The sequence below is a fragment of the Eumetopias jubatus genome, unplaced genomic scaffold (assembly GCF_037043125.1).
Source record: "Eumetopias jubatus isolate StellerSeaLion01/CBP00866 unplaced genomic scaffold, mEumJub1_p1.0 scaffold_9, whole genome shotgun sequence".
Classification (NCBI taxonomy): domain Eukaryota; kingdom Metazoa; phylum Chordata; class Mammalia; order Carnivora; family Otariidae; genus Eumetopias; species Eumetopias jubatus.
The window spans coordinates 139,895,345-139,922,829 of record NW_028274815.1 but is presented as its reverse complement, the minus strand read 5'-3'; the positions used below and the strand labels follow the sequence as shown (position 1 = coordinate 139,922,829).

The window sequence follows — 27,485 nt, the reverse complement described above, 5'->3', positions numbered from 1 at the left end:
TCGTGAAATAGGATTTGTTCTGCATAAGTCAGAGAAAACTGCAGCATGGGGCTCTCGGAGCTGCCCTGGCAGCCGAGCCTGCACAGCGGGAGGATGTGGGCAGAGGTGGGCAGAGGGCGCGAACTCACTGCCTCCGTTTGCCCCTGCGACGTGCACTGGGAGCCCCAACAGGCTGCGGCCGCAGGGACCCTGTCCTGCTCCTGCCGTTGCTGGCACACCTCCCGCTATGGAGGCAGGTGCAAACCGCAGCCTCCGGGAGGTCCATTCCAGGTGTGCGGCGGTCTGGGGGCTTTTACCCAGACTCCTTCGGGGCGATCTGCTGCCGCCCTGGCAATCCCAGCCGCTACCCATCCCGGTGAGATGAGTTTTCTCTGGCGGCTTTGGCCTTGGCCTCCCGGTGCACTGGCTTCCTGTGCCGGCTGTGCCGGTGGGCAGAGCGCACTCGCAGGTGCTGATGTGGTCACTGTGTAGCGGTCAGTGCCAGAGGTCTCAGCTTCCTGTGGCCAGTCTGTGGCTCTCCCAGCAAATTCAGCCACAGGGAGACAAAGTCTCACTGACACAGAAGCTACAGGGGAAAACCCACAGCTCTGCGGGGACTCAGTGGGGACAGAGCGTTCCCACAACTGGAAAAACGACTTGGAAGCCACCCTCTGGGCTGCAAGACATCTGATCAATGTGACTGTTTCCGCACAATTCCCACGCCTGGGTCTGGCCCTCTGTGCCTGCTCTGTCCCCAGCCGGTCGGCTGCCACTGGCCCCCACATGCCCCGAGGTGGCACACTTGCCCACCCGCATCTTTGCCATCCTCGGGACATCCCGGGGTCCTGAGAGCCGAACTTCTTAATTGTCACGGGCAGCCCCGGCCTTGCGGTGTCCTCTTGGGGCCAGGCGCTCCCCTAGACATCCCAGGCCATGACGCAACTGTCACGGGTCCCTCCACTAACAAGACTGTGCCATGAACGCACCAGCTGGTGGCCCACGGAGGAGGGTCCTCCAAGACTGCTGACGGTTTCCCTCACCCTGAACACACACCTTTTGCAATGTAGCTGGCCACTCCTACCACTAAGACACAGAGTCTGTGGCCCATGCCCTTGCTGGCCTGGCTCTGACCTGGGACATGCAGTGGGAATGCCACCTTCTGAGCCAGGCCTCATGTTTCCCGCTCTCAAACCCTGATTTGTCTCCTGGACAGTGAGGCCTAGGCAAGAGCCAGCCCAACCTGCAGACAGGTGAGTGAGGTCGTCTCGGACTCATCTGGGCCCGTGGATGAGTCATCTCCAGATGACAGCAGCCACGGAAGTGAGCCCAGCTCAGACCAGCCAAAGGAACACCGGCAATGTCACTGTTGGAGCCAACAAGCTTCGGGCTGCTCGTTACATGGCAGGGGCTAGCTGAGGCACTGTGTGCTTTTTGATTTATCAGCCCCACCACTACATTTGCTCTTTGGAGAGAAACACCCCTAGTGTAAGTAAAACACACCCCCTCCCCAGGTGCTGACAAGAGGACCCGAGGAGGCAGGGAGGAAGCAGGGCATCGCAGCTGACTGCACTGTCCTACCCCAGAATCTGGGGGCTGGTTTTGTAAAGATGACTCATGGCACCTGTGCTGTGTCACCTCCCCCCCCCGGTGGTGCCACCGAGCCGGGGGGAGGGGCACGAAGGAGGACAGGGGACGGTTTTCCTTCGTTTTTATTTCCTGTGAAGAGGGGCTCATCCATGGCCCTGACTTCCTGAAGAAGCAGCACCGTGTCATTAAACCTTGAAAGAGGAGAGCCAGCTCTCTGCTGGTGGGTCAAACTCAAGTGTGAAATCCAACACATGTGAGCCCCAGGCAGCCGAGCCCAGGGCGGGGGGAACGGGTGGGCCTGGGCCCTTCAAGAGGCCTGTGGTTTGCTGATGTCTAAGGGGGCTCTTCCCTCAGTCCCTACATTCAGCAACTGTTGGTTCATGCTCATGGCTCTTGTCATGTGCATTTGTGTGTCTGTGTGTGCATGGGTGTCTGAGTGTTTCTGTGTGTGTACACGTGTGTGCATGCACGTGCTGGGACTATGTGTGTGTGCATGTGTGTCTCTGGGTGTGCCTGTGTGTGTGAGCCCACATGTGCTTAGCTCCCATACGTGTTCCTGTTTTGCTTCGGCTCACGCAGAACCAGGGAAGTCACTTGAACATGGAAGTGTGTCACGATGGTGAGGGGCCTGGGGGCCTGGGCCTCCTGCCTTCATTCTGTTGCCCTCCAGATTCTGAGCAGAGACCCTGTCTCCTGAACCAGGCTGCCGTCGAAGGGACGTGTTTCAGAACACACTTTCCCTGCAGTGAGTACGTGGGCTTTCGTAATCATGCTGGTTTCTGTTGAGGGACCGACACCTGCAGATCAAGGGGGTAAGGGCCAGGCTCTGAAAACCAGGCTCTGCCGTCAGGAGCGCAGTTGAACACAGGTCCAAATCTGGGTGCAGACCAGACCCCCGTCAAGAAAACTGAACCCAAAACAGGAATTGGCTGGAGCCCCAGTTCTTGGGCAAACCCTCCCCTCATTCGCGCTCCCGGCTGGGGGCCGCCCGGCTCCACTCACAGCCTCACAGGCCCCTGCCCGGCGTTCCGTCCCCTGTCCATCCCGAGCATTTCCTCTTTCACCCTCTGACGCCAGCCTTAGGGGTGTACTTGCCTCACGTGACCCGGAGGGGAGCAAACCTGCCACAGACTGAAGGGTGTGTCCCCCAGATTCATATGCTGGAATCTAGCTCCCAAGGACATGGTGTAAGGAGGTGAGGCCCTCAGGGGTGATTAGGTCATGGGGGTGAAGCCCCCATGATGGGATGGGTGTCCAGGGAGCTCTTGTGCCCCTTCCACTGCGTGAAGACACAGCGAGAAGCCACCATCACGATCAGGGAGTTGGGCTCTTGCCAGACACCGGGTCCACTGGTGTCCTCACTTTGGACCTCAGCCTCCAGAGTTGTGGAGCCTCCAACATGTGTCTGTTGTCGAGAAGCCCCTGGTCTCTGTCGGAACGGCTAGAGTGGACGGAAGGACGGAGTGGCTAGAGCGGACAGACAGAGCAGACGGACAGAGTGGCTAGAGCGGACGGACAGAGCGGATGGATGGAGCAGACGGACGGAGCAGATGGAGACAGCTCCGAGTGGTTGTGCGCCTGCCAACGGAGCTGTCTCAGGGCCTGCCTGGGAAGCAGGGGGCATGGGAGCCACTGTCCCCCCATGCAGGTCGGAGGCCGCCCGTGGAGGCCCCCCAGCCTTGTGGGGAGGCTGTTCCCTGAGCCAGCATCTCATCCTGGGGCCACTCCTGCGGAGTTTTATCTCCTTCCTAATAAGGTGTTTGTCACAGAGACACAATTGGTACGTTTGTTACACTTGGGAGCGTTTCAAGTAACACTGGGGTCTTTGTTGCCGAGTGGGGACGCCCACCTCTCCCACCTGCCGCCGTGATGGCGATCTGCCTAACTGCCCAGGGCTGGCCGGGGTGCAGGACTGTTTGGAGCTCCGGGTGCGGACAGGACCACGTGGGCACAGGCGGATCTCTCTGGCACAGATGGAGACGGGCTCGTCGTCTCCCCTGGGCGCCCGGGTGAGCCGGTCCGGTGTGGCCTGAGCACCCAGGTAGGAGTGGGACAGGCTGGACGGAGAGCTCGCATTTCTTCTGGTCGGCATACGGCTGCTTGCGATGGGACATGTGCGCGTTGCTGCCCCCACCATAGTTGGCTGTGTGGGGACAGGGCCTGGCCCCCGCGAGCCACCGAAGGGCTTCCTGTGTGAATGGACAGAGATGAGGGGCTGTCCGCTCAGGCCCCCGTGACAAAGAGCCACAGCCCGAGTGGCTTACAAAGAACACAGCTCTGGACTTTGGAGTCTGAGATGAGGGCTCTGGTTATGGACGGCCCCCTGCTTGTGCCCCCAGAGGGCCCAAAGGGCAGGAGGGGACTCTGGCCTCTTCCTACAGGGGCGCTAACCCCATCACAGGAGCTCCACCCCCACGGCCTGATCACCTCCCAGAGGCCCCACCTCCTGATACCATCACCCAGTGGGGTGGGTTAGTTTCAACAGATGATTTCAAGGATGGGGGAGAGAGAAGCGCAGCCCCCTGGCCCCCAGGTCACCCCCAAAACAGGATGTGTGCACAGGACATTTAAAACGGTCCATGAAAGAGTTGTGCCAGGAACTGAAGCCCTCCTATAAGAACGAAGGGGCAGGAAGCCCCTTCGCAAAACACGGTAAGCACGTCAGGGGGCCCAGGACAGCCTGGGCTTGGGGCCACGCCTTCTGGGAACAGTGCTGGCCTTCTCTGCATTCCCCATGGAGCAGTGAGTGACCAGGGCCGAGTGTGCCAGGGGTTTCGCAGGGCTGGGCGGCGCCCAGGGCGTGCACCCAGGAAGGCACCCTTCACTCTTGCCCCATCACCCATCACCCCCCAGTCTCAGAAATGAGCCAGAGTTACGCCAAGGAGCTAAGCCCCGAGGACAGAATGCAGGGGAGCACCAGGGATAAGCACAGACGTGACGTCAGATGGACCTGATTCACGGCCACTTGCGGCTGTGGGTCTGACCAAATGGCGTCCCCATCCGGAAGTCTCCTGATCTGTAAGTGGGGACAGTCCCGGGAGCCCCCAGCCCAGAGGGTGGCTGTGAGGTTCAGAGTTAGCTCTGAAAACCATCACTAGTGGCCTGAGCCATCCTGAGTGGGTGGCCACAGGGCTCTCCTGAGATAATATGTCAGTGACACGTTTGCCACAATCATGTCTGCTTGGCCAGTTCAGAACTTCCCTCGTCTGCTGAGGCCCCAAGTCAAGAGTGGCTGTCCGAGGGTGGTGCCCCCCCTCCGGAGCTGCCCACCTGTGTCCTCAGCCAGGTGGCACCTGCGGCCTGGCTTCCCGACCTGGGGCACTGCAACGGAGCGAGGGACCGAGGACCACGGGGAGCCTCGGCAGGGCCTCTCTGCTCTCAGCCCAGAGAGGGGCGGGGGTGTGCCTCTCCCGCGAACCAGCTGCTTCTCTCCCCCTAATTAGCGTTAGCGACGTCCCCCCAGAGCTATGACTCTGAAGGAGCCTCCCACCGGCCGCCTTCCAAGGACTGAGGAGGCTGCTTCCCTGTCATGACTGGTGATCAAGACTCATTTTTTCTGACAGATCTCCCCGAAAGATATCCACATGCTGTTTGTGACATTTAAATTACTTGGAATTTGCAAGTCCAATGCCGGCGTGAATACTCATGGCGTGTTACCCATGCGGGTTCTCTTCTCTGAGGCTCCCAGGACTCAGCCCGCCTGGGGTGCCACGTCCTCCCGACGCCTCTGGTGGCTTATCACCAGAGAATGTTCTAGAACCTGAAAGCCGCCAGAGGTCCCTTCCATGCGGCAGTCAGCGTGGTCCCCGGGGCCGCCCCACAGTGATCCCGACAGGCTGGGAGACAGAGCCCAGGAAGGGCAGGAGAGCTGGATGAGGGAACAGGAGCGGACTGCTCGGGCCTCTGCCTGACCTGCTCTTCTTCAACCATGGGAGGCTGTGAGGGGTTCTCGCGCAGACCCGGAGCTCCCCTGACCTCCGCCGTGGCTGGGCCCCTGGCGGCAGGATGAGCTGCGGGCTCCCTCAGGACACACCAGGCACTCCTCCTCCGCCACCCAACATGGAGCAGGCAGCCTCGGGGAGGCTCTCCCCATTGGCCACGGGTGCTGACCAAGGGCTGCGGGGCCCCACCTGTGAGCCTGGACAGCAGGAGAGAGCCCGGGGTCCACACCCCCAACCACGTCCGACCTTCTGTCGAGGCTGCGTGACCCGGCCAGCCTGAGCCTGAGCCGCACGATGACGGGCGCCCTCCCTTCCTGCACATGGGGCCTCTGTGCAAAACAGCTGGCAGTTCCTCAAAAATTAATAATAAACAAAAGAAATACCATGTGACCCAGCAATTCCATTTGTGGGTCTGTCCCCCCAAAGAACTGAAAGCGGGGACTCCAAGAGACGTTTGCACGCCCACGTTCCCAGCAGCGCCATTCACAACAGCCAGTGGGTGCAAGCAGCCCAGGGTCTGTCCGCAGACGGATGGGTGGATGAGCGCAGTGGGGCATCCACACGGCGGGAGAGGGTTCAGCCTGAAAAAGCAAGGGAATTCTGATACCTGCTCCCACATGGGTGAACCCGTGCTGAGGGAAATAAGCCAGCCACAAAACGACAGAGACGTGGATTCTCCTTATGGAGGTCCCTGGAGGAACCAACTTCAAGGAGACAGAGATGGTGGCCACCAGGCCCTGGGGGAGGCAGGGAGTTCCCGCTTCACGGGGACAGAGTGTCGGTTCTGCAAGATGAAGAGAGTCCTGGAGATGGATGGCAGCGGCAGCCACGCAACCGTGTGAACGTGCTTAGTACCTGTGAACCGTACTCTCAAAAACGGTTAAGAGGGTGAGTTTTATGTGAATTTTACCACATTAAAAAAATTGGAAGAGAACTCCAGAATATACAAAGAACTCTTAAAATTCAACCAGAAAACAAATATCTCAAAAATGGGCGAAGGATCTGAAGAGACACCTCATCAAAGAAGATCGACCGATGACAGCATAAGCAAAGATGCTCCACAGCGTATGCCACTAGGGGATTGCCCACTAAAACAACGAGCTAACCCGTGTGGCTAGAATAAAAACTGGCGGCACCAAACGCGGGGCAGTGGGGGTTCTCACGCGTTGCTGGTGGGAAGGCAACATGGTGTTTTGTGGCAAAACGAAACATACTCCCACCATAAGATCCAGCAACCACTCTCCTATTCACCCAAAAGAGCAGAGAACTTCTGTCCACACAAAACCCTGCACACGGATGTTTACGGCAGCTCTTCCCAGAATCGCCAAAACTTGGAAGCAACCAGATGCCCTTCGGTAGGTGGTGGGTAAACTGTGGACCATCCAGACCACAGAATATTATTCAGGGCTAAAAAGAAATGAGCTACCACCCCATGAAAACAGAGGAGGGAACAAGTGAGCGAGAGAAACCCATCCAAACAGGCCACGCAGCGTTCGATTCCAACTCTGCGACACTCTGGAAAAGGCACAACTGTGGAAATGGTGAAAATATGAGTTGGCTTCTGGGTAGAATTCCATCCCCTCCTTCAGATGTTTGGAAACAGTTACTGGGTCCCCTTAGTTCCTAGTCCCCACTGCTGTTCTAGGCCCCCCCCGCCCATGGGGTCACCTTCCTCAGGACACACCCAGTTGCATTTAAAATGGGCACAACATTAGAGGCTTGAGAGCTAAGCCAGGAGCTGCCAGGTGCCCCCGTGTGAACAGGTGCGCCCACCCAGCCCTGACCAGACCCTGGGAACCACTGTCCTGCACTGGGCACAGGGTTCCTCTCCCTGGCCCCTTCCATCTGGGTTTGGTCTCTCTGGGGATGCGGAGCAACTCTATCCATCACGTCCACCTGACTGGGGCGGGCGGGGGTCCTTCCCCCACCCCAGGCCGCGGCCCCAGGCCAGATGGTACTGGATCAGGGGCTGGCTCCAGAGGCCCCTGGGGGGACCAAAGGCCTCTGACAGAGCTGCGGGGGAGGCCGGCCGCCCACCCCCTCCTCACCCTTCACCATCCCCGAGGCCTTGCCCTCATCCTGCCTGCCGCTGCCCACACTGACCACCCCAAGCTGAGCACCAGGACTTCCCCCAAAGACGCCCATTGCTGGGAGCAGAACCTGCCCCCCGAGGCCCTAGGAGGGGGACAGCCCTGTGGTGTGGGCCTCAGCAGCCACTGGGGTGGGGGCAGTGGGCCTGGGCAGGCAGTGCCCCCATACCTGCACAGAGCATCACCAGGAGCGCTCTTCCTGGGCCCGAGGGTGGGGACAGTCGATGGGGGGTCTCAGCATTTGTTACCACGCTTCACAGCCTGCCAGGGCAGTGTTCCCAAACCAACTAAGACCTAAACCCTAAACCTTCTATGCTCAGTAAGTTTGGGGTGTACTAGGGGCCCCCCTCCCTGGCACTCAGGGGGGCACCCTGCCTGGTTTGCCCGAGACACACATCTGGGAAGCCCTCAGTCCCGGGCCCAGGGGGATTGGTCACCCTCCTCAGGGCCCCTGGGGCTGAGCTCCTGCTGCTGCCCCTCCCTCGTGCATGGCCTGCTGGGCTGAGCTCAGGTCCCACACGGGGCTCATGGACATGGTCAGCTGCCCAGCAACAGTGGTGGAGGAGGCCGGGGGAGTGGCACCCTCGGGCTGAGCCCTCTGGCTCCTTCAGCCCTCCCTGTTGCTTCTCCCCCACAACCTCCCAGCCTCACACCAAGGCCTGGGGCCCCGGCCGGTGGGTGAGTGCTGCCCCCTGCCTATAGGGGAGGAAGCTGAGGGCTTGGCTGCCTGGCTGAGGCCTAGGGCGGATGCTCGAGGCTCTCAGGCCCTCGACGGACACTTGTGCTCGTATCCACGGGGCCACGGCAGGGAGGCTGGACATGCCAGGCCACAGGCTGGGAGGCTCGAGTGGTGCTCTCCCTCCCTCGGGCATCACCACTGCAATACCTTCCACCTGACTCACCTGCCCTCCCCCCTCCCCTGGATGCATGGCCACCCCATCTCCTGGCTGGTCACGCGGAGATCCACCCGGGCTGCTGAGTGCTGCTCCCAGTGGCTGGACTTGGGCAGGGCCTGACCCCTGGGCTGTGCCTGGGTGGGGACCTGGACAGAGGTGTCCCTGGGGACGTGGAGGGCTCCTTGTTGTGGAGGGCTCATGCCTGGCCCTTCTGCAGGCCTTGCCCCGTCTGACCTGAGTCAGTCCTGGCCCACAACTCGCACACAGAGACGAGCTGGTGAGTAGACGTTATCTGCAGCGGAAGGCTCATCCTTCCCCAAGTGGAAATGGGGGCCAAGCACTGGTGGGCAGTTAAAGCCACAAATGGCTTCAAGTTTTACTGAAATGGAAACAGCTTTGCAGAAGGATGTTGAGAAATGAGCCCTCTGCCATTTTTAGAAACCAGATAGTAAAAATCTGCAAAAGCGGACTGTTGAAAACGGAAGCTTCTCTCACTTTTGCGGGTGGGCCGTCTGAGGGGTCCCCCAGCCGAGCTTCGGCAGCTTGCTGACCCCATCCGGCGGTCAGAGCCGCCTTGTCCAGCTCTGCCCTTATGACTCACTGAGGAAGCAGAGCCAGGGACGGCTCCACAGGAGCCGTGAGGTTGAGGGATGGACGGCTTCCTGGAGGAGTCGGCCCCGGGCCCAGCTGAACAGGTGGTGAACGTGGGCATCTAGAGGGAGGTGAAAGCACAAATGTCAAGGAGCCCAACCCTCCCTCCCACTGGATGAAAGCGTGGGCACTGGGAGAATACAGGGCACAGTGATCCACCCACCTTCCCAGACCTGGAAGCCGCTCACCCCTTCCTCCAGGAAGTCCTCCTTGCTGCTCCAGCTCACACTGCTCATAAGTCAATGTTGCTCTTCCTTGTCCTCACAGGGAGCCCTGAGAGGGGTGCAAGGAGTCAGACCGGTCCTGTTTGGGCTCTTACGTGCTGGGGGCTTTGGGCAATCCCAGGGCTGTGCTGTGCTGGCACCATCAGATGCCGCAGGGTGAGCGACACAGGGGGCTGGGTGCGGGGTTGCCCAGCATTGGCCACAGAGCCAGAGGCCCAGGACATAAAACATGGCAGTTCTGTCCCTTGGCCACACTGCTGGCCTTGCCCAGGAGCCAGACCCAGCTGGTCCCGGACAATCTCTCCCTGGACCCCGAGGAAGGATCCAGGCCTCTCGAATTACCTCGGGGCAGCTTCTTGGGCACCCATGCCTGCCTGCCCTGGGGCGGTGCCTCTCAGCTCCATGGTGGCCCTCGGGGAGCTCCTGCAGACGGAGGCCCTGGGCTGTGGATTCCTGGGCCTGGGGCCGTCTGCTATGAAAGCTTCCAGCCTCCCCGGTTACGTGTCCTTGTGGAAACCCATGTCCAGCTGCCCCACCTGTGCAGCCTGCCGCCGTCACTCAGCCGCCAGCCCAGGGCTCAGAGCTGCTGCCCAGTGGCCATGCGTAGGGATGAGCCTCGCAGAGCAGGAGTCGGCTCCAGACCTGCCTGCTGGGTGGGCTCGGTCTCAGGGGAGGAAGCTGTGGCTCCAGGCAAGGACAACCTTGCTTCTTGTTGGTGTCAGAGGCTGCTGGTGCCTCACTGTGCTCCGGCTCTTGGACCCACCCGTTCCTGGAAACTCTGGGCCGGGGCTGGCTCAGGGAGACAGCAGGGGTGGCCGAGGGAGAGGTGCCTGCCTCAGGGACGAGTCCGAAGGGCTGTGGGGGGCCAGCATGGGTCCTCGTCGGCTGGGGGGTGGCGATGTGACCGGGTTTTGTTTCCCAACCAGATCAGATGGTCTCTCTGGGACCAATGAGCACAGGTGAGGCTGAGACCCTCGTTCCTGCCATGTACCCCCCATGAGCACCAGAGCCCACCCTCCAGCCCATCAATGTAGCCGTTTCCTGGCAGGACTCAGAGGGACCGGAGGGAGGGACCACACACTGCACCTGGTTTGCAGGCAATCTCTGTGCTGCTCACGAGCATCTGCAGCCTTGCTCAGCTGTAAGGGACAAGCTGGCCTCCTGGCTATGCTTTAGGTGGTCCCATTACTGGTAGAGAATGGCCACTTGACCCCCCAAATCAGCAATCAGTAATGAAAAATAGTAATGAAGAAAGCCCTCGGTGCTTGGGAAGCACTTGGCTGGGCTTCAGCGGCCGCACTGTGTGGGATAGCTGGTTTCTCCAGGGACTGGCCTGCAGGTGGCAGGGGACAGCAGGGTCATCTTGCAGGTGGGACATGGGATGCAGAGTGAGGGGTGGCCCGGGCCTGTCACCTCCAGCCCCCAGGCCGGGCACCTCTGGGCTTTCCTTCACGAAGAGCCTGTCCTGGGCTGTCCTCTCCCACAGTGGCCGTTTCTCCAGGGCAGGAGGAATGAAGACACATTTAATTTATTGCCGATGGAAGTGAAAATCCCCGCGGGTGGGGTCCAAGCTGCTGGCCCCCCAGAGAGCCGTTCTGCTCGTGTCCTGGCATGCGCTTGGGTTGGAACCCTGGTGACTCCGGCTCACAATGTCAGGGAAAGGGGCTGGGCCATTGACCCAGGGATGCCCCATCCATCTTGTGAGTTAGTTAATAAGGTCAAGGAAGGATTCCTTTAAAACTCAGCAGGAGGTCCCCCAGAAAGGGCTGGAAGTGGTTCTAAATGCTTTAAATGCCAACACAGAAGCTCGCCCTTGGGGCTGGGATGAGGTCTCCAGTGACCGCAGCCCCTGCGCCGCTGACCCAGCTGAGTCTTGGTGGAATGTGGCTCCTTTCAGCTCCTGTCTGGTCAAGCCCTGGGGTTGGGACAGGGGAGAAGATCCTTTGGCTCTTTTGGGAGCCACTGAGGCCCAGGCAGTGGATGGGACAGGGGTTTTGGGCCTTGAGGCAGAGCCACCAGGAGCCCTCCCACGCCTGGGGCAGGGAGCGCTGGCGGGTGGCGGGGGCACCCATGCACCGAGCTGCAGAGAGCCAGGAATCCTGACCATACCCTGACCTCACTGCTTGTTGCCCCCGTTTCCAGCTTGCCCTTGAGCCAGAGCAACCTCCTGACCAGGGTCCCAGCATCCGTGCTGCCCCTCCAGCCTGCCCAGCACAGCAGAGCCATCTCAGGTCTCTGTCCCAGAATTAAGCCAAGACCTGCTCTGCACACATGTCCCTTTGGCCTTCATAGTGGCTACATGGAGGCACCTTCATGGGGCCCCTGACCCAGGCTAGTGACCTGCAGGTGCGCTAAATGTTACAGGCTTGGAGCAGAAAGGATTAAACAAGAACCAGCCCGACTGTCGTGGGCGCCCATCCCCCACAGGGTCACCGGGGCCATCTGGGGGCCGTCGTGGGCGCCCGTCCCCCGCGGGGTCACTGGGGCCATCTGAGCTCCACTTCAGCTCATCACGGTGTGAGACTGGAGCCGGGAGGAACCAGCTGACCACCTAACACCTTTCAGCCAAGGGACAACATGGAAGGTGTGGGCAGGTCAGAATACCTGACAGGTGCAGGCAGGTAGGACAACTGGCTGGGGCTGGGCCAGGATTCTGAGTCCGTGCAGGGGGGCCAGAGGCCTTTCCTCGGCTGGAGACACCCAGAGCGCCGCCCCGTCTTGGCCGGTCCCGGGACCGTCGGAGCAAACTTATCGGAGGGCCGTGAGGTCCGCAGGCATCTCCTTCTTGCTGCTCCTCACACATTTATCAGGGCCCGGCACCTGCTCTGCACCTGGACCTGGGGGGCCAGTCAAGTCCCCAGGAGACAGAGTGCTATGTCCGCCCCAGAAGTGAGCCCCCCGCCCGGACAAGCAGCCCTGGTCCCGTCTTCTGCCTCTGTGCTGAACTGTGGTCTAGTGGGGCTACTGGTGGACATCAAAACACATGTCCAGGTCCCACCCCCCCAAGAACCTGTCAGTGTAACCTTATTTGGAAAAAGGGTCTTCACAGATGCAATTAAGGACATGGAGATGAGATCATGCTGAATTAGGGTGGCCCTAAGGCCAACGACAAGTGTCCCTATAGTAGAAGGAGGCACACCCTGTGAAGACAGGCAGAGACTGGAGGGACGCCTGGGGCCCCAGAAGCTGGAAGCGGCAGGGAGGACCCTCCTCTGAAGCTGCCGAGGGACCACGGCCCTGCCCACACCTTGGAGGTTTCAGACTTCCGGCCTCCAGAGCTGTGAGAGGCTAGGCTTCTGCGCTGGGAGCAGTGGGGTCTGTGGTCCTTTGCTACCGTGGCCCCAGGGCACTTGTGCTCGGCTCATGAGACCCTCACAACAGGCGGAAGCAGAGAAGGTGCTTGGGGTTAGAGCCTTTTCCAAACATGAATATCTGCCCCTGGTGGTTTTAATTGGAAGCTTTCTGAACACCGTCTAGCTGATCTCCAGGTCTGACATAAATGTAGGTATTTTAATACATTAGATGGACGACTTTTAAACAAGCTGTCAGGAAAATGAATTGCAGGAAGTTGAATGGGTGTTAACCTTGTCTAAGTGCCCTGCAATTATCTGCATCTAGTATGCTGGCAAGTGTGACGGGGGCGCCTCACCGGCGCCTCGCAGCTCCAGAAAAGCTTCCTTCGGCTGGGGCGCGCTTCCCGACCCCAGATCACCTGGGGTCTGTTTGGCAGTCTGCTGCTGCCTGTTTGGCAGTCTGTTTGGCAGTCTCCTGTGGCTGGCTGGTGCTCTTCCCCAATCTTCTGGGCCTCTGAAGGTGGAAAGGGCCCCCCTGGGACCTGTACCCCTCCCAAGCCCCCAGCCTGGCCTGGCCCTGCTCCTCCTCAAACTCCACCGGGCACCAAGGCAGAGCAGGTGTCCCCCAGATGGGCTCAAGTCCCCTGGAGGACAGCTCACCCCGGCCAAAGGGGCCTCGGGGTGGGGCAGAGCCTAGGGCCCGGGCATGTTGCCAGCCTGTGGGGGGACAGAGGGGCCTCTGGGCTGGCAACTTTCCTTCCTGCCTCACGTGGGCATCACTGCAAGCGCTGCACGGGACTGGCCATGACCCAGCTGCTCAACGCCCTGCTCACTGGAGCTCCCGTCTGCATCGTCTCACTATCCTGTCTCCTGCCCTGGACCCTGGTGCCTGTGCTCCCAGCCTGCTGTCACGGGAAGACAGGCAGACCACCTGGAGGCCACCAGACAGCAAGCGTACACCAGAAACTGGTGTCACAGAAGTCTCAACGTCGTTCCGTGGCTGGGCCCTGCCTCCCCTGGGCCCCTCCCCAGAGTGGGAAGACAAAGCAGTGAGGTTATGGGGCTCCCCACACTGAGGACAATCCAGGAGGGGGTCTCCAAGCCGCATGGGCAAGACCTTCCCTGGGCTGGAAAGCTCCCTGCCCCCACTCGGTGCTCCTTCCTGCTCCCGTTCAGGGTTTCCAGGAGCAGCTGGTGCGCCCAGATCCAGAGATCCTGGGAGCGGGGTCGGCACAAATGTGATTGCTTCTCCCTCAGCCCCAGGCAATAAATAGTGACCCTCAGCAGCTTCTGACCACGCACGTCCTGTTGGGTATAGGGCCTGAAGCAGATGGACTTACAAACAGATGAGTCTTTGATTTTGGCTCTGCACCAGCAAGAGCTGGGTGTCCCGATGCACCGGGCTCCCGGGTGACATGACCCAGATGCACTTCCCCTCCCGCCTGACCCTCGGGAGCTGGAGGCTTCAAGGGCCTGCCAAGTAACGGGGAATTATACTCAGGACAGCAACAGCCCACGGCCTGCCATGAGCACTTACGACTTTGTAATTCCTGAATAGGTACGAGTCCAAATAGCCCAGGACTCTCTGAACTTCAGGAAGTTGAAATGGTGTGCGTTTTTTTTTCTTTTTTAATAGAGAAAGTATTTTTGAGTTATAAGAGCACAAAACTTGCTGAAGAATGCCCTTAACCTTTAAATATGTCAAGGGAGAGTTACTGAACTTTACAATAAATTCACCTTTTAACAGACAACGAGCTAAAAATGTTTAAGTCCAAATAATGTCACTCCTTTTCATAAGCTTCAGTACAAGATTTACTCAAACACAGTGGCTATCTTCAACTTCCTGTTTCTAGGATAACTCTGTTTCTTTGTTGGGTATTCTGTTGCAACTTTGTTTTAATAGTTCCTTTAATAGACCAAAGTTTTCTATCATAAACTGTCTCAGATATTTTTGAAAGTAGGCAGTGTTTAAAATCCAGGGCTGACTCCCACTTGGGGTACTGGACTAGCTCTCCTCTCATAAACAACTATGAAATTGTACACAATGCGTCAGCCAGTTGTTTTCAGACACGGGACAATCTACAGAACAAGACTGTGGTGGCCGAGAGCAGGGAAACTCACAAAGTGAGCCCCACCGTCACCTGTTTCTCTCCTTGGGGCCATTTTCTGGATTGCAACATTAGGAGCTGGGGTCTGGCCCAGCATGGCTATTCCGGCTGAGGAGGCCGAACTCAGAAGCTGGGGCCGCAGAGCAGTTTGAATCTGCAGAGAAGGCAATTGAAAGGGGGGTCCACATTGTGGGGGTCCTCAGAAGCCTGTGAGGGACTCTCCATGGCTTCTGTGCTGGCTGGGCTGTATACACAAACTGAAACCTTGATAGGCTTATGGCAGGTGGCTGGCTTTCTGGCAGCGCTGGAGGGCAGAGGCCTCATTAACACACCGAGTGTCCTGCTGAGATGCCAGGAGGTCCACACCTGAGGAATGAGCACCGTGCCCTAGATGGAGGCCGACTCTAGACCCGCCTACCTAAGCCTCAAAGCAAACCCCCAAATCCACAGGGGACACTGAGACTAGAGTTGATTCCTCCCAAGTTAGAAGGGGCTGGGCTTTCCGTAAAGCTGCACGGATGAGGTGTAAACCGGGATGATCAGTCTGCAACTGAAAGGCCTACAAAAGCAAGAATCGACACTCTTCAAAGCAAGATAACAGAACACAGAGTCTCTTCAATGCATCATCTACAATGTTCAGTACAAATAAAAAATGACTAGATATGCAAAGAAACAGAAAAATGTGACCCATTTATAAGAAAAAAAGGAAATCAATTAAAACAGCCCCCCAGGTGAGCAATGAGAAGTGGGAAGCATCAGGTGTGAATGGGTGCAATGTGAATGCTTAGCAGACGTTGAACTTGAGGATGCGTGTTTACACCCCCCAGAGCAGCTGTTACAAGAACAAACACAGACAGCTATACCTAAGAAAGTTAGTCGAGGAAATGAAATGGAATTCTCGGGCTTCCCTGTCAGAGGACTCAGAAAAGGATCTCTCGAAACTGGGGCGTATGGGAGGAAATCTCAGCAAGGAAAGAGCTGGAAAACGGATCCCCAATTCTGTGCATGATTTGACACAAATCCTGGGCTCACCCTTGACCTGCGCATGCGTGGAACCCACCTAAAGAACCAGAGTAAAGGAAGGACCTGAAAACTGCACTGTGACATAAACCACCTCCCAGAACCAGGACGAGACCCCAAGTGCTGTGTGCATGGGGGAGAGCAGGACGGTGCATCACAGGGCTTACAAACGAGACTGACGTTGGAGCCACCACCAGACAGTGAGGCAGATCGGGCAGCTCCTCATGGGCTCCCTGCCCAAAGAAAAGAATCCACTAAAAACATCAACATTCTCCAGGGGGTTCTAATTAACCCAAAGCACCACAGCAATATTCAAAGTGTTCAGAAAGTAACCCCAGATTACTTGATATGGAAAGGACCAGGAAAATAAGACTAATTCTCATGGAAAAGACAATATAGACCACTCTCAGGAAGACTCAGACGGTGGGACTTTCAGATGGGGACTTAGGAGCTTGTGCGAGCACCATGCTCCTTGAGATGAGAGCAACTCTTGAATGGAAAGGTACAAGTTCTTAAAAGATGAAAAGAAAGACATTGAAAGGACCAATGGAGGTTTTAGAACTAGATGATACAATGTTATCAACCAAACTGACCCTCAGAGAGCAATATGCCCAGCGGAGCGACCGTGGGGTCTGCGAGGGCGCACGCACCATTCACCAGCACAGACCGTGACTCGGGGCCGCCAGACAAACCTCAACTCCTTTAGGGAACTGAAATCACACGGGTATGTCCTCAAGCATGTGAAATTACAAACCAACGACAGATGTTGTCAACATTTGGAAATTAAACAACACGATTCTCAATAGTCCAAAGACTAGAGGGAATCTCAGGAGACGTAAGAAAATACCTTGAGCCGAATTAGAATACGTTTCAAAAATTTTGAAATGCTACTAAAGCAGCATTTAGGAGGGGATTTATAGCATTCGATGTTTAAACTACAAAAGAATAAAGGCCCTGAGTCAATAATCCAAGCTTTCACCTCAAGAAATCTAGGAAGCCAAGAACAGATTAAATCCAAACCAAACATGAAAAGGAAATGAAGATGGGAGTGTAAATAAATAAAACTGAAAGCAGGAAGACAACAGAAAAAAATCACGAAACCAAAAGCTGGTTATTCGAAAAAAGAATATTAATATTGGTAAACTCCCAGCTGTACGGACCAGGGGAAAGAGGGTGCACAGGTCACCAGTACCAGGAATGAGGGAGAAGAGGGCTCACAGACCCCACGGGCAGCCTAGGGGTGACAGGAGTGCCACAAGTCCCATGCCCCCAAATGTGACAACTTTTAGATAAAATGGACCCGTTCTTTGAAAGACACGAGTCGCCAAAACTTGCGCAGGCAGAAGTACAACACCGGAATCTCTCTACACCCACGAAAGGAACTGAAATCACAGCTGGAAACCTTCCGACAAAACTTCTGGCCCAGACGGAGTCGCTGAGGAACTCTACTGAAACTTAAAGGAAGACAGACGATCGCTTCCAGGAAACAGAAGAGGAGCAAGTACTTTCCAGATAATTCTATGAGGTCACCATGACCCGGATACAGAAACCGGACAAAGACGCACAAGAAGATAAAACTACAGACCGATATCTCTCATGAGCCTGGACACAGAAATTCCCAACAAAATATTAACTCAAATCCAGCAACATATACAAGGACAAAGCATGGCCAGGTGGGGCCTGTACTAGAAACGTGAGGCTGGCCCAACAGTGAAAACTAGTAAGGTTTTCCATGAATACAAGGTCCCCGGAGTCATCAAATCCACGGAGACAGAGGCAGAGTGGTGGTCTCCGGGCCGGGGGAGGGGTGGCTGGGGAGGGACTGTTTCGTGGGGACGAAGTTCCCATTGGGAGGTGAAGGCATGCCAGACACGGGTGGTGGGGATGGTCGCACAGCAATGTGAACGTGCCTAGTGCCACTGACCTGTCTGCTTAAAAATGGCTAAAGTGGTAAATTGCATGTTCTATATAGTTTGCCACAATAAAAAATTACTCAATGTAATTCACTATATTAACTAAGGAAGAAAAACCACATGACCATACCAACAGACACAGGAAAAGCATTGAACAAAAGTCAACATCCATGCATGATTTCTTAATCTGATAAAGGGCCTCTACTAAAAACCTAAATAAACTAAAAACCTCATCCTTGATTGTAAAGTATAAAGACTTTCTAAGATCCGGAACAAGGCCAGGAAGTTTTCTCTTCCGCTCTGATTACATATCATACTGGAAGTCACAGCCAGAACAATAAGGCAATAAAAGGAAATTAAAGGTATACAGATTGGAAAGGAAGAACCAAAACGTTCTCTATTCACAGACAACATGACGGTCTACACAGAAGATCCCAGGGACCCTACAAAGTAATTTGTAGAATTCATAAGTGTGCTCATCACAGTTGCAAGATGCAACATCGACCTACAAAACCCAATCACACTTCTATAGGCTAGCCATGAAAAACTGGAAATAGAAAAATAATTCCCAAAACATGAATACTTAGGTATAAATCTAACAAAATACATTAGGACCTGTATGCTGGAGGCTAGCACTAATGATAGCAAAGGGGACCCAACTCAACGGATGGATGCACCGTCCTCGGGGATGTCTCAGTGTGAAGATGCCAAGTCTCCCCACCATTGATTGACACATTGACCCAATCCAAATCAAAACCCCTGCATGCTTTTTTGATGGTCCTAGATTTATGTAGAAAACAAAGGGCCGAAAGTAGCAACGCTGTGTTGGAAACGAACACAGCTGGACGATACACGCAGTTTGGAATGCTCACTGTGAATCCACAGCGTGGGGGCAGGGACGGTGCAGACACGGAGACGGAGGGGGGTCTGGGCAGAGCCCCACACGGGAGGTCAGGCAACTTTTGATTAAGGTGCCAAGGAACTTTAGTGCAGAAAAGAGCATGTTTTCATGAGCAGTACTGACCACGTGGATATGTACATATAAACGAAAGCACCCGTATCTCATCCTATAGAAAAACGGATCATTAACCTAAATATGAAACATGAAACTATAAAGATGATGGAAGATAGCAGGAAAGAAGATCTTCGTGAATTCTTAGAGCACCAAAAGCAGGATCCGTTTAAATGTCTGACGGGCTGGACTCCATCAAAAAACCATAGCTGTTTGCTCTGTGATGTGCAATGTCAGGAAAATGCAAAGAGAAGCCACAGAAGGGGAGACAGTATCTGCGAATCATGTATCTGGACAAAGGACTCATATGCAGAATATATTTTAAAAACTCTCAAAATTCAACAATAAGAAAGCAAGTCAATTTAACAATTGGGCAAACTACTGAAGCAGACTTTGGCAGAGAAGGTGCACAGGTGCCAAGACCATATGGCGCCCCATGTCACCAGTCATCAGGGAAACGCAAATCAAGCCATAGCAGGATCCCACTGCACGCCCATGGGACGGCTAAATGAAAATAAAACCCAAACCTAAAACTGACTATCACAGGTGCCAGGTAGGATGCGGAGCACTGCGTCCTTCTACGCGGCTGTGGACATTCAAAATGGCACCTCCACTTTGGAAAAGCTTGGCAATTTCCTGGAAGGTTGAACACACTTCCTGTAGGACTCAGCAATCTGACTCGTAAGTATTCATGTGGGAGAAATGAAAATGCTCATTCACAGAAAATCCTGTACCTGAATATTATTGGTAGCAGCTTTATTTGTCATTGCTCAAAACTGGAAACCACCCAAACGACCTTCACCTGCCAAATGGAGAAACAAACAGTGGAATCCTCCATAAACGAAGGAGCAAGCTATTTTGATGCAGGCAACAGCATGGATGAGTTCCAAGGGCCATAGCAAGTGAAAGAAGCCAGACTTGGGGAGGGGACACCCCAAAGTCTCCATTTACGTGACGTCCTGGAAAAGGCACAAGGTTGAGAGAATAGATCCTGGTTTCCAGGGGCTGGGGTGGGGTGTGGTTGACCCCAAAGCAATAGCACAAGACATAGCTTTGGGGACACAAGACTGGCCTTGATCCTCTGAGGCAGTGGTTACGTGGCTCTACGTGTTTGCTAAAACTCGGAAGTCAACGGAAGAAAAGTGATTCTGACCAGGTGTAAATTTTAAAATAAAGTGTTTCCTGCAGGATCCTGCACCCAGATGACAGGGAGCAGCTCCCAGCCCCAGGAGGGGGATTCCCCAAATCAGAGGCCTGGTCTCTCCACACACGTGGCTGAATTACTGCTGCGCGGGTCACAGAGCCCCCACTGGGCGCCCAGAGCCATCCCAGGCACCTTGAGTGTATTAAGTCACCAAGCCACAGAGTCATCGCTACCTGCAGTCGGCCGGCAAAGAAGCGAGGCGCACAAGGTCATGTGGCTGGCCCAGGGTCCGGCAGCTGGCCAGCAGTGAAGCTGCCATGCTGCTGATGACAAACCCCAAACTTCCCGCTCCCCAGGAGCACGGAGGCTCCCCTGGGTGTTGATGGAGCAGCCCCACAGGTGTTCACGCGTGAAGTCCCCAAAGCAGCAGAGCGAGCCTGCAGGTGAGCAGCCCCACACCCTGCACCGGGTCCAGCTCGAGCGCCCTGCCCTCTCTGGGCCTCCGCTTCCCGGTGGGACCTGAAGAGCCTGGTGCTTCCACCTGGGATGACACCTGGCCCGGGCTGGCCACGTGGCCTCTCGGTGGCTGTTCCTTTGCTGGCGGGGTGCGGTGCTGCTGGGGAACAGCAGGGGTGCGGGGAGCCAGGCAGAGCCCACAGCTGTGAGCTCAGCACCGTCATCCTCTCCTGGGGGTGGGAATCAAGCCCTCCTGGGGGGTGAGAGCACTGCTGGGGGCTTTGGGCTCCCCACGGACGTTCCCAGGACCCCTCGGGTCCTTGTGGGCCATCGAGCCTTCAGGAGGACCGTGCAGTGCCCAGAGGCCCGCCAGAGAGAGGACCTGCCTGTCCCCCACAACCTTTACGGGGCGAGGCCTCAGCACGCTTCGTGCTCGTTTCCGACAGACCCACTGAGACGTAACAATTTACATTCACTAAAATTACCCCTCAGTCCGTAGCTTTTCATAAACGCTCAGTCGTGTAATCACCACTACAGTCAAGATGCAGAGCATTTATTGCCCAACGTCAACCCCGCCCCCAGCCCGTCAGCCACTGATCCGTCCCGGTCGCTTTGCCTTTTCCAGAACGCTCTGCAGGTGGAAGTGTCGCAGGCGGCCTTCTGAGGCTGCGGCCCTTGCTCGGCACAGAGGGTTCATCCGTGGACTCCGGCTCTCAGAGGAGACCACGGGCAGGCTTGAAAGCCCGCCGGGGAGGGCCAGGGATCTAGACACAGAAAGTGGGAGTGGACACACGGGCTGGAGGGGCGGGGGGAGCGGTCAGGGTCTAATGGGGGACAGAGCTCCCCGTCGCAAACGGTGGCCGTGATCTGGGGACGGGTGGTGCGGATGGTTGAGCTGAAAAATGGTTGAAATGGTAAATTTCATGTTACGTATCTTCTACCGCAATAGGAAAGAAGAAAGAAAGGCTTCAGATTCCATTTTCTGCTCCTAACACAAACCACTAAGAGACCAGCTGGGGTGCCTGGTTGGCTCTTTCTCTGGCAGAGAGAAACAAAGGCTCCCTGACATCCCAAGCTGGGCCTGCCTGTCCTGCGGTGCCGCGGGCGAGCCCCTGTCCTCCTGCAGTGGAGACTTCCCCCGGAGTGAGGATGGCCCGTGGGCACCAGGCCGGGCCCACCCGGCACTGCAGACGGCACTTGGGGCCGGACTCAGTCTTTGGACAAGGACGTCTTCTTACAGAGGCTCAGCACAACCATCAAAATCAGAACCCACACCTCACAGGAACGGTGCCTCCCCGACTGACTGCGGATGGTACCCGGGTTTGGCGACTGTCCCAACCGCGAACTTCACAGCGATTTCCCTTTCTGGGCCAGCGTCTAATTGGAAACCACGTGTGGTGCTCAGCGCTGTGTCTAATCCCCGGGATACAGAGCGGCTCCATAGCGGGGCTCCTCTCTCAGGGCTGGGCACGCCGTGGGCCAGAACGTCCCTCAAGCTACGAGACTGAGGGCCAGGAAGGGGGCTCTATGTGCTGTCCTCAGGGCGCAGAGCAGGGGCACACAATGGCACCAGCGGGGAGCCGTTCAGCGTGGTGGCTGCCCTCCCCTCTACAAAGTCACTTTTGTGGGGACCCTGGGGCTCGCTAAACGTTGCCAATGAGTGCCGGCGTCCCTGAGGCCGGGCTGCTACCCGCGGTTCGCGGGCAGGGGAAGGAACAGACCATCAAGGTGCCACAGGACAGAAATCCTGAGAAAATGACTCGTGGTCTGACTCTCCTGGAACGAACCTTCTTCCACTTAGTGGAGACGGGTCCTGCTGCCTCGGCTTCCGTGGAGTCACACCCGACGGTAGGGGCTGCATGTCGCACAGGCCGCGGACCTGGGGCCGGCGGGTGTGGGGCACCAGCTCCTCCCTGACCCCACGGCCCAGCTCGGCCCTGAGGGCGAGAGGACACACCGCTGCCAGGGGCACTTCCGTCTGAGAAGGTGAACAGAAGCAGGGGCCTCCAGGAGTGAGGTCCTTGGAGGCCCATGGGGCCTGACATCAGCAACAACGACGTGTCGACACAGAGAGCCCTCGGCTGCTGTGGTGCCGGCCGCCCAGGCTCTGCCCGTCGTGGCGCGAGGCTGCGCCGCCCCTGCCCTGGGGGCACCGCTGGTGTGCCCTGGGGAGGCTCCTGGGTTCCCTCTGCCCCTGCTCACAGAGCTCATGTGCTCCCGGGGTGGAAATACTTTACCACCGGTTTGAGCATCGCGAAGACCAACTTTACTGCGAAAACAGCAGATCCAGGTCTCAGCACAGAAGCCCGACCATCCCCACGGGCGCTGTCCCGGGACTGGGCACCACGTGAGGACTAGCGTGGGGCCCTGGGATTCTGCCCAGCCGTACGCCCCAGCGCCGAGGGCTGGGGGTGGCCCTGATCCTGGGGGTCAGTGCTCAGGGCACCCGTTAGAGAAGTCTGGGCTCCGAGCTTCCCTCACCTGCCCAGTGCGTGCGTCCGCCCCCATATCCCATGCCCTGAGCAGCACAGATGCCTGTGTACTTTTGATGGAGAAGATGGGGCCTCCCAGACCTCCTTCTGTTAACTGAGTGGCAGAGACAGCCTGCAACACGGATGGGGTGCTGTGTGTGCATGTGATGTGCACACGTGTGTTTCCTGTGCCGTCTACGTACGTGTGTTACATCTCTGTGTGTCTCCACGTTCACGCGCGGAGGTCTGTGTATGTGTTTCTGCATGTGCATCTACATATGTTTGCACATGCGTGGACACAACCCCCAGGCTCTAGAACACTGGACTGTAGGGGGTCAGCACCTCCCCTACCCTCCTTCTTTAACTGGGAAAATGAGAACACACCTGGGGACAGCATGTGTCTAGGAGCTGTGGCTAGAACCAGGGCAAAGCTGGTGACCAAGTTAGCAACTGTCTTGGGGCAGGCAGCATATTCACCACTGAGTCCTGGGTCAGGGCGGGGGGGCCGCCGGGAGCATGAAGCTGGGCAAGTGCCCGGCCAAGTCAGATCTGAACCAGACGCTCAAACCCCCCGGGTATCTGCTGCCACTGGTCATTGGTCACAGTGCACATTCACTGGAGGGGTGGACACGGGCCCTGCCCCACCTGAAGCCAGCCACAGAGAGCCTGGGACAGCAGGATCCACATGGTGCCTGAGGTCAGAGCAGGGGACCGGGCAGGCCTGCAGTGGGGTCAAACACAAACCACGTGCGCTGATCCACACAGGCAGGGCCACCCGTAGGGACCGCGGTGCACCCTGGGGAGATGGTGCATGGAGTGAACGGTGGAGGCGGTACTGTTTCTCGGGGGGACTTTCTAGTGGGAAGACCCCTCAATGGCAAGAAGTCTTCACTGTGACCAACAGTCTGTTGGAAAGACCAAATCAGTTCCCCTCTGGGGTCAGAGGAGGGACCGGATTAGGGAACGCAGCAGGCCCTGTGGCTCCTCCTCCCAGCCACCCCGTCAACTTGGGGCCCAGGGTCTGGGGCCTCTGCTGGCCTGGGCCTTGCCCTGCCCTCTGACCAAGCCCCACTTAGCCCAGCTCCAGGCGACACACTCAGAAAATGCCCAGCAGTACTGAGCAATGATTATTCAAAGTTGTTCAGAAATCTGATCCCAAACCCCCTCATTTCTAAATGACTTGTGCATGTAAGTACCCAGCATGGGCTCTTGTGGATGAGGGGGGTTGGCGGCCTCCTGGGAGACATGCAGACTTTCCTGTTTTGAAAAGAGGGGCCATTTGACTGGCTGACACCTCCACACTTCCAACATCGTCGGTGAGAGGGAGACACATGGATGCAAGCATGCAGCCCCTCCCGGTAAGCATCACTGCTTAAAAACAGTGGATGTTCACCCTGACCTGCCCAGTGGCCCCGAAGCCCAAGTGGGGGACACGAACCCAGGGCACCTCTCCTGAGATGGAGCAGGGCATGCAGAAGGGAGCGGGGATGGTGGCGAGGCCCCAGCCACACTCCTGGGAGCCACCCACAGGGTCAGCCCGGAGTAGATGGGCACCCGGAGTCTGGGGTCTCTGGGGGAAGATGAGGTCCAGTCTCGGAGGGCGTCAGGAAGCCAGCAAGCACTAGTAAATGCTCAGGCAGCACTAGGCCTGTGGGCACAGAAGGGGGCCCGTCTGCAGTGACCACTCAGCAGACATCTGCCAGGACACCCAGTGGCCCCGAAGCCACACCCTGGGCGGTGTGGGTGTCGCAGCCTCCGAGCACAGGGACTCCGAGGAACGGCCCTTGGGGAGGTGAAGTGGTGTCACTGGGCGTCTGATTGCGTGGGGCCGACGGAGAGGAGGCAGGAGTGGGGAGAGAGGATGCTTCAGGGGGGCTGTGTGCGCTCTGCTCTGCTGCGGCTGGTTCTTGATGATTCAAACCCGCCTGCTCCTGGCCAAGCCCTGGGAGCTGCCGGAAAGGCGGCTGAGCGGAGGCGGCTCCTGGGTGGGCAGGGCGTGCTAGCCACCTGAGCCGCTGACCCCCGAACCTGCCACTTCATACCTTTGAAGGCAGGCAGTGTGGCTGCTGTGCCCCAGCCCTGGGTGCAGACCGGGGGAGGCCCCTGCACAGCCGATCGAAGACAGGAGCTAAGGAGACAATGAGGGCCCTCTGAGGCCTCGGGAGAACACTTTCCCACCGTCCATCGCACGCGGCCCCGTGTGGCTTTGTCCCCAGCGCAGGGACCGTGTTGCAGACAGGCAGCCAGGCTCTACTAACCTCCCTGCGGCCTGTGCTGGGGGTGGGGGCCCTCAGCACGCAGCGGACCCTGTAGCCACAAGTTCTCAGCACCGGCGTCAGGGGCCAGGGTGGTGGCTTGTGGAGGGTCTGCCACAGCCCAGGGAGTGATGCGTAGACCACAGTCCTGCCCGCGTGGGGCCGGCTCCCCAGCCCAGCACACCGTCCTACTTCCAGCAGGAGCCCTGCTGGGAGGTGTGAAAGGATAGCCAGCCGGGTACGGGGCGGGGCACCCCGGTCCCCCCTCTGGCTCTGCTGAGCACCTGCAGGCCCCGCCCAGAACCCCCGGCCCCATCCCACCCTGCACCTCCATGGCTACCCGGTCCTAGGGCCAGGATGCTGTCCAAAGTGGCATCTCTGCCCAGACTTCCTCCCACGCAGGGCCCTTGCCCAGGTGGTCCCTGACTGAGAAACCTTCTCTCCAGGCCGGCGTACCCCACCCTGCCAGGACGCCTCATCCTAGCCGATTCCCAGGGAGGGCTCCCACCTGGGCTCCCGTAGCACCTTGCTCAGACCCTCGGAGGGCTGTTGGTCACTCAGCTCCAGTGTCGTCCACCTCACACAGGTCTCCCACCTGCCACCGCGCCCAAACACCTTAAGATCCTCCCAGCAGAAACAACTTTGTCATCACCACCACCAAAACAGTGCTTCTGAGCATTTCCATGTGCTGGGAACCATGCGAGGGCTTCCCACGCTCTTTCTCCTGAATCCTCTACCACCTGAGGTCGGGCTGTGATTACCTGGTCACAGATGGGGATCCCGAGGCTCAACTAAGGAACCAGTCCAGGTGGTATCAAGTTTGCCTCCACCTCCCAAGTGTGAGCGGGGGCAGGGCAGCCAGGAGGCACTGGGGGGTGGCGTGGGAGGACGTGACGTCAGTGCTGGCCTGGGGGCGCTGCTGCAGAGGGGACAGACCTAGTCTCCTGGGGCCGCAAAGCCTTTTGGAAAGCCGATGAAAGGAGCTGCCTCCAGCACACATGTTTACCTTAAACCTCAGGGAGTTTGGGGACAGCTGAGGCCCATCTATGGACCCTCCAAGACGTCACTGATGTGAGGGCCCCGCTCCCTTTGATAGGAGGGGATGAGACGCGGGGGTGAGATCTCGCGGCTCTGGAGTGACAGGTGGGAGAAGGGGGGTCAGGCTGAGCTCCCAGGCCCTGCCCCCATCCCCTTCCCCGCTGCACAGGAGTAATATTTCCTGGTGACATCCTCTCCCTCCCTGACCCAGAGGGAGCACGGGCTGGAAACGATTTTCGAGGTGAGGGAAAGAGAAGACGGAGGTGCCCCTGAGGGAGGGCCTACCAACCCTGCCCCCAGGCCAGACCCCGTTTCTTCCCTGCCCTTCTCCCCTGATGCAGCTGCTCACCTGGATGACGACCTTGATCGTGGCGGTGCCCACTACGGGTGTGCACACCAGGCCGCCGGGGTGATGGCCGTCAGCACTGCGGTTCTGCTGGCCCATGGTGAAGGGCATGGGCACAGCCAACAGGCCCGAGGCGAGCCAGATGGCACTGATGAACTTCTTGGTGCGGCTGCGAGACATGAGGGTCTTGGCCCTGAAAGGGTGGCAGATGGCCAGGTAGCGCTCCACACTGAGGCTGGCCACGTTGAAGGCGGTGGCGTAGGTGCAGGCGTCCCTCAGGAAATAGTACCCGCGACAGACGGCGTCGCCGAAGGCCCAGGGGTGGTGCACCCAGATGAAGTTGTACAGCTCCACGGGCATGGCCAGCAGCAGGATGAGCAGGTCGGACAGCGCCAGGCTGCCCAGGTGGAAGTGCACGGTGCTCTGCAGGTTCTGCAGCGACTTCTTGCGCCCCAGCGTGAATGCCGTCACCGAGTTGCCCACCGTGCCCACCACGAAGAGCGCCAGGTACACCACCGTTACCAGCACCTTGGAGTAGATGTCCGTGTTCACGTCCAGGTCGCTGCTGGGCGCCGCTCGCAGGTGCTCCGACTCGTTGCCCGTGCCGTTACCGAAGCCTGGGGCTAGGAGCGCCGCCTCCAGCCCCGAGGGCGGCAGCAGGAAGGGTTTGGCGCCCGGCGCGCCCCGGGGAACCGGCGCAGAGCCGTTGAGGCGCATGGTGGGCGCGGCTCTGGCTCTGGCGGGGACCTAGCGGAGGGAGCCGGCGGGGAGCGCGCAAGACTGAGAGCGGGCGCGCCGTCCAGCGGGGGAGCTCCCGACCCGGCCCGCGCCGCCCCGGAGAGCTCTACGCGCGCTCACCGGGGGCCGCCGGTTCCCTCCCGCTGCCGGCTGGCCCCGGCTTCCTCCGATCTCCAATCTCCGCGACTGTGCGGGCTGCCGGCTCCAGACCCCGCGGGTCCGCGGCTCGGGGCGAGCCTGTGGCGCGAGCGGAGCGCACGCACGGCCGCCCCGGCACGCTCACTCCCTCGCCTGCGCTGTCCTCCCTCGCGCTCTCCGCGCAC

The 27,485-nt window shown here is 58.1% G+C and overlaps 1 protein-coding gene across 1 annotated transcript in view; it reads right to left on the bottom strand.

Moving 5' to 3' along the window:
* The window catches only part of NTSR1 (neurotensin receptor 1), a 44,297-nt gene extending 17,156 nt beyond the window's left edge, over positions 1-27,141 (bottom strand). The window contains exon 1 of the mRNA XM_028091137.1: positions 26,428-27,141. Coding sequence (XP_027946938.1) covers positions 26,428-27,141 — 714 coding nt within the window. The remainder of the gene's footprint in view (positions 1-26,427) is intronic.
* Between the last annotated feature and the right edge of the window lie 344 nt (positions 27,142-27,485).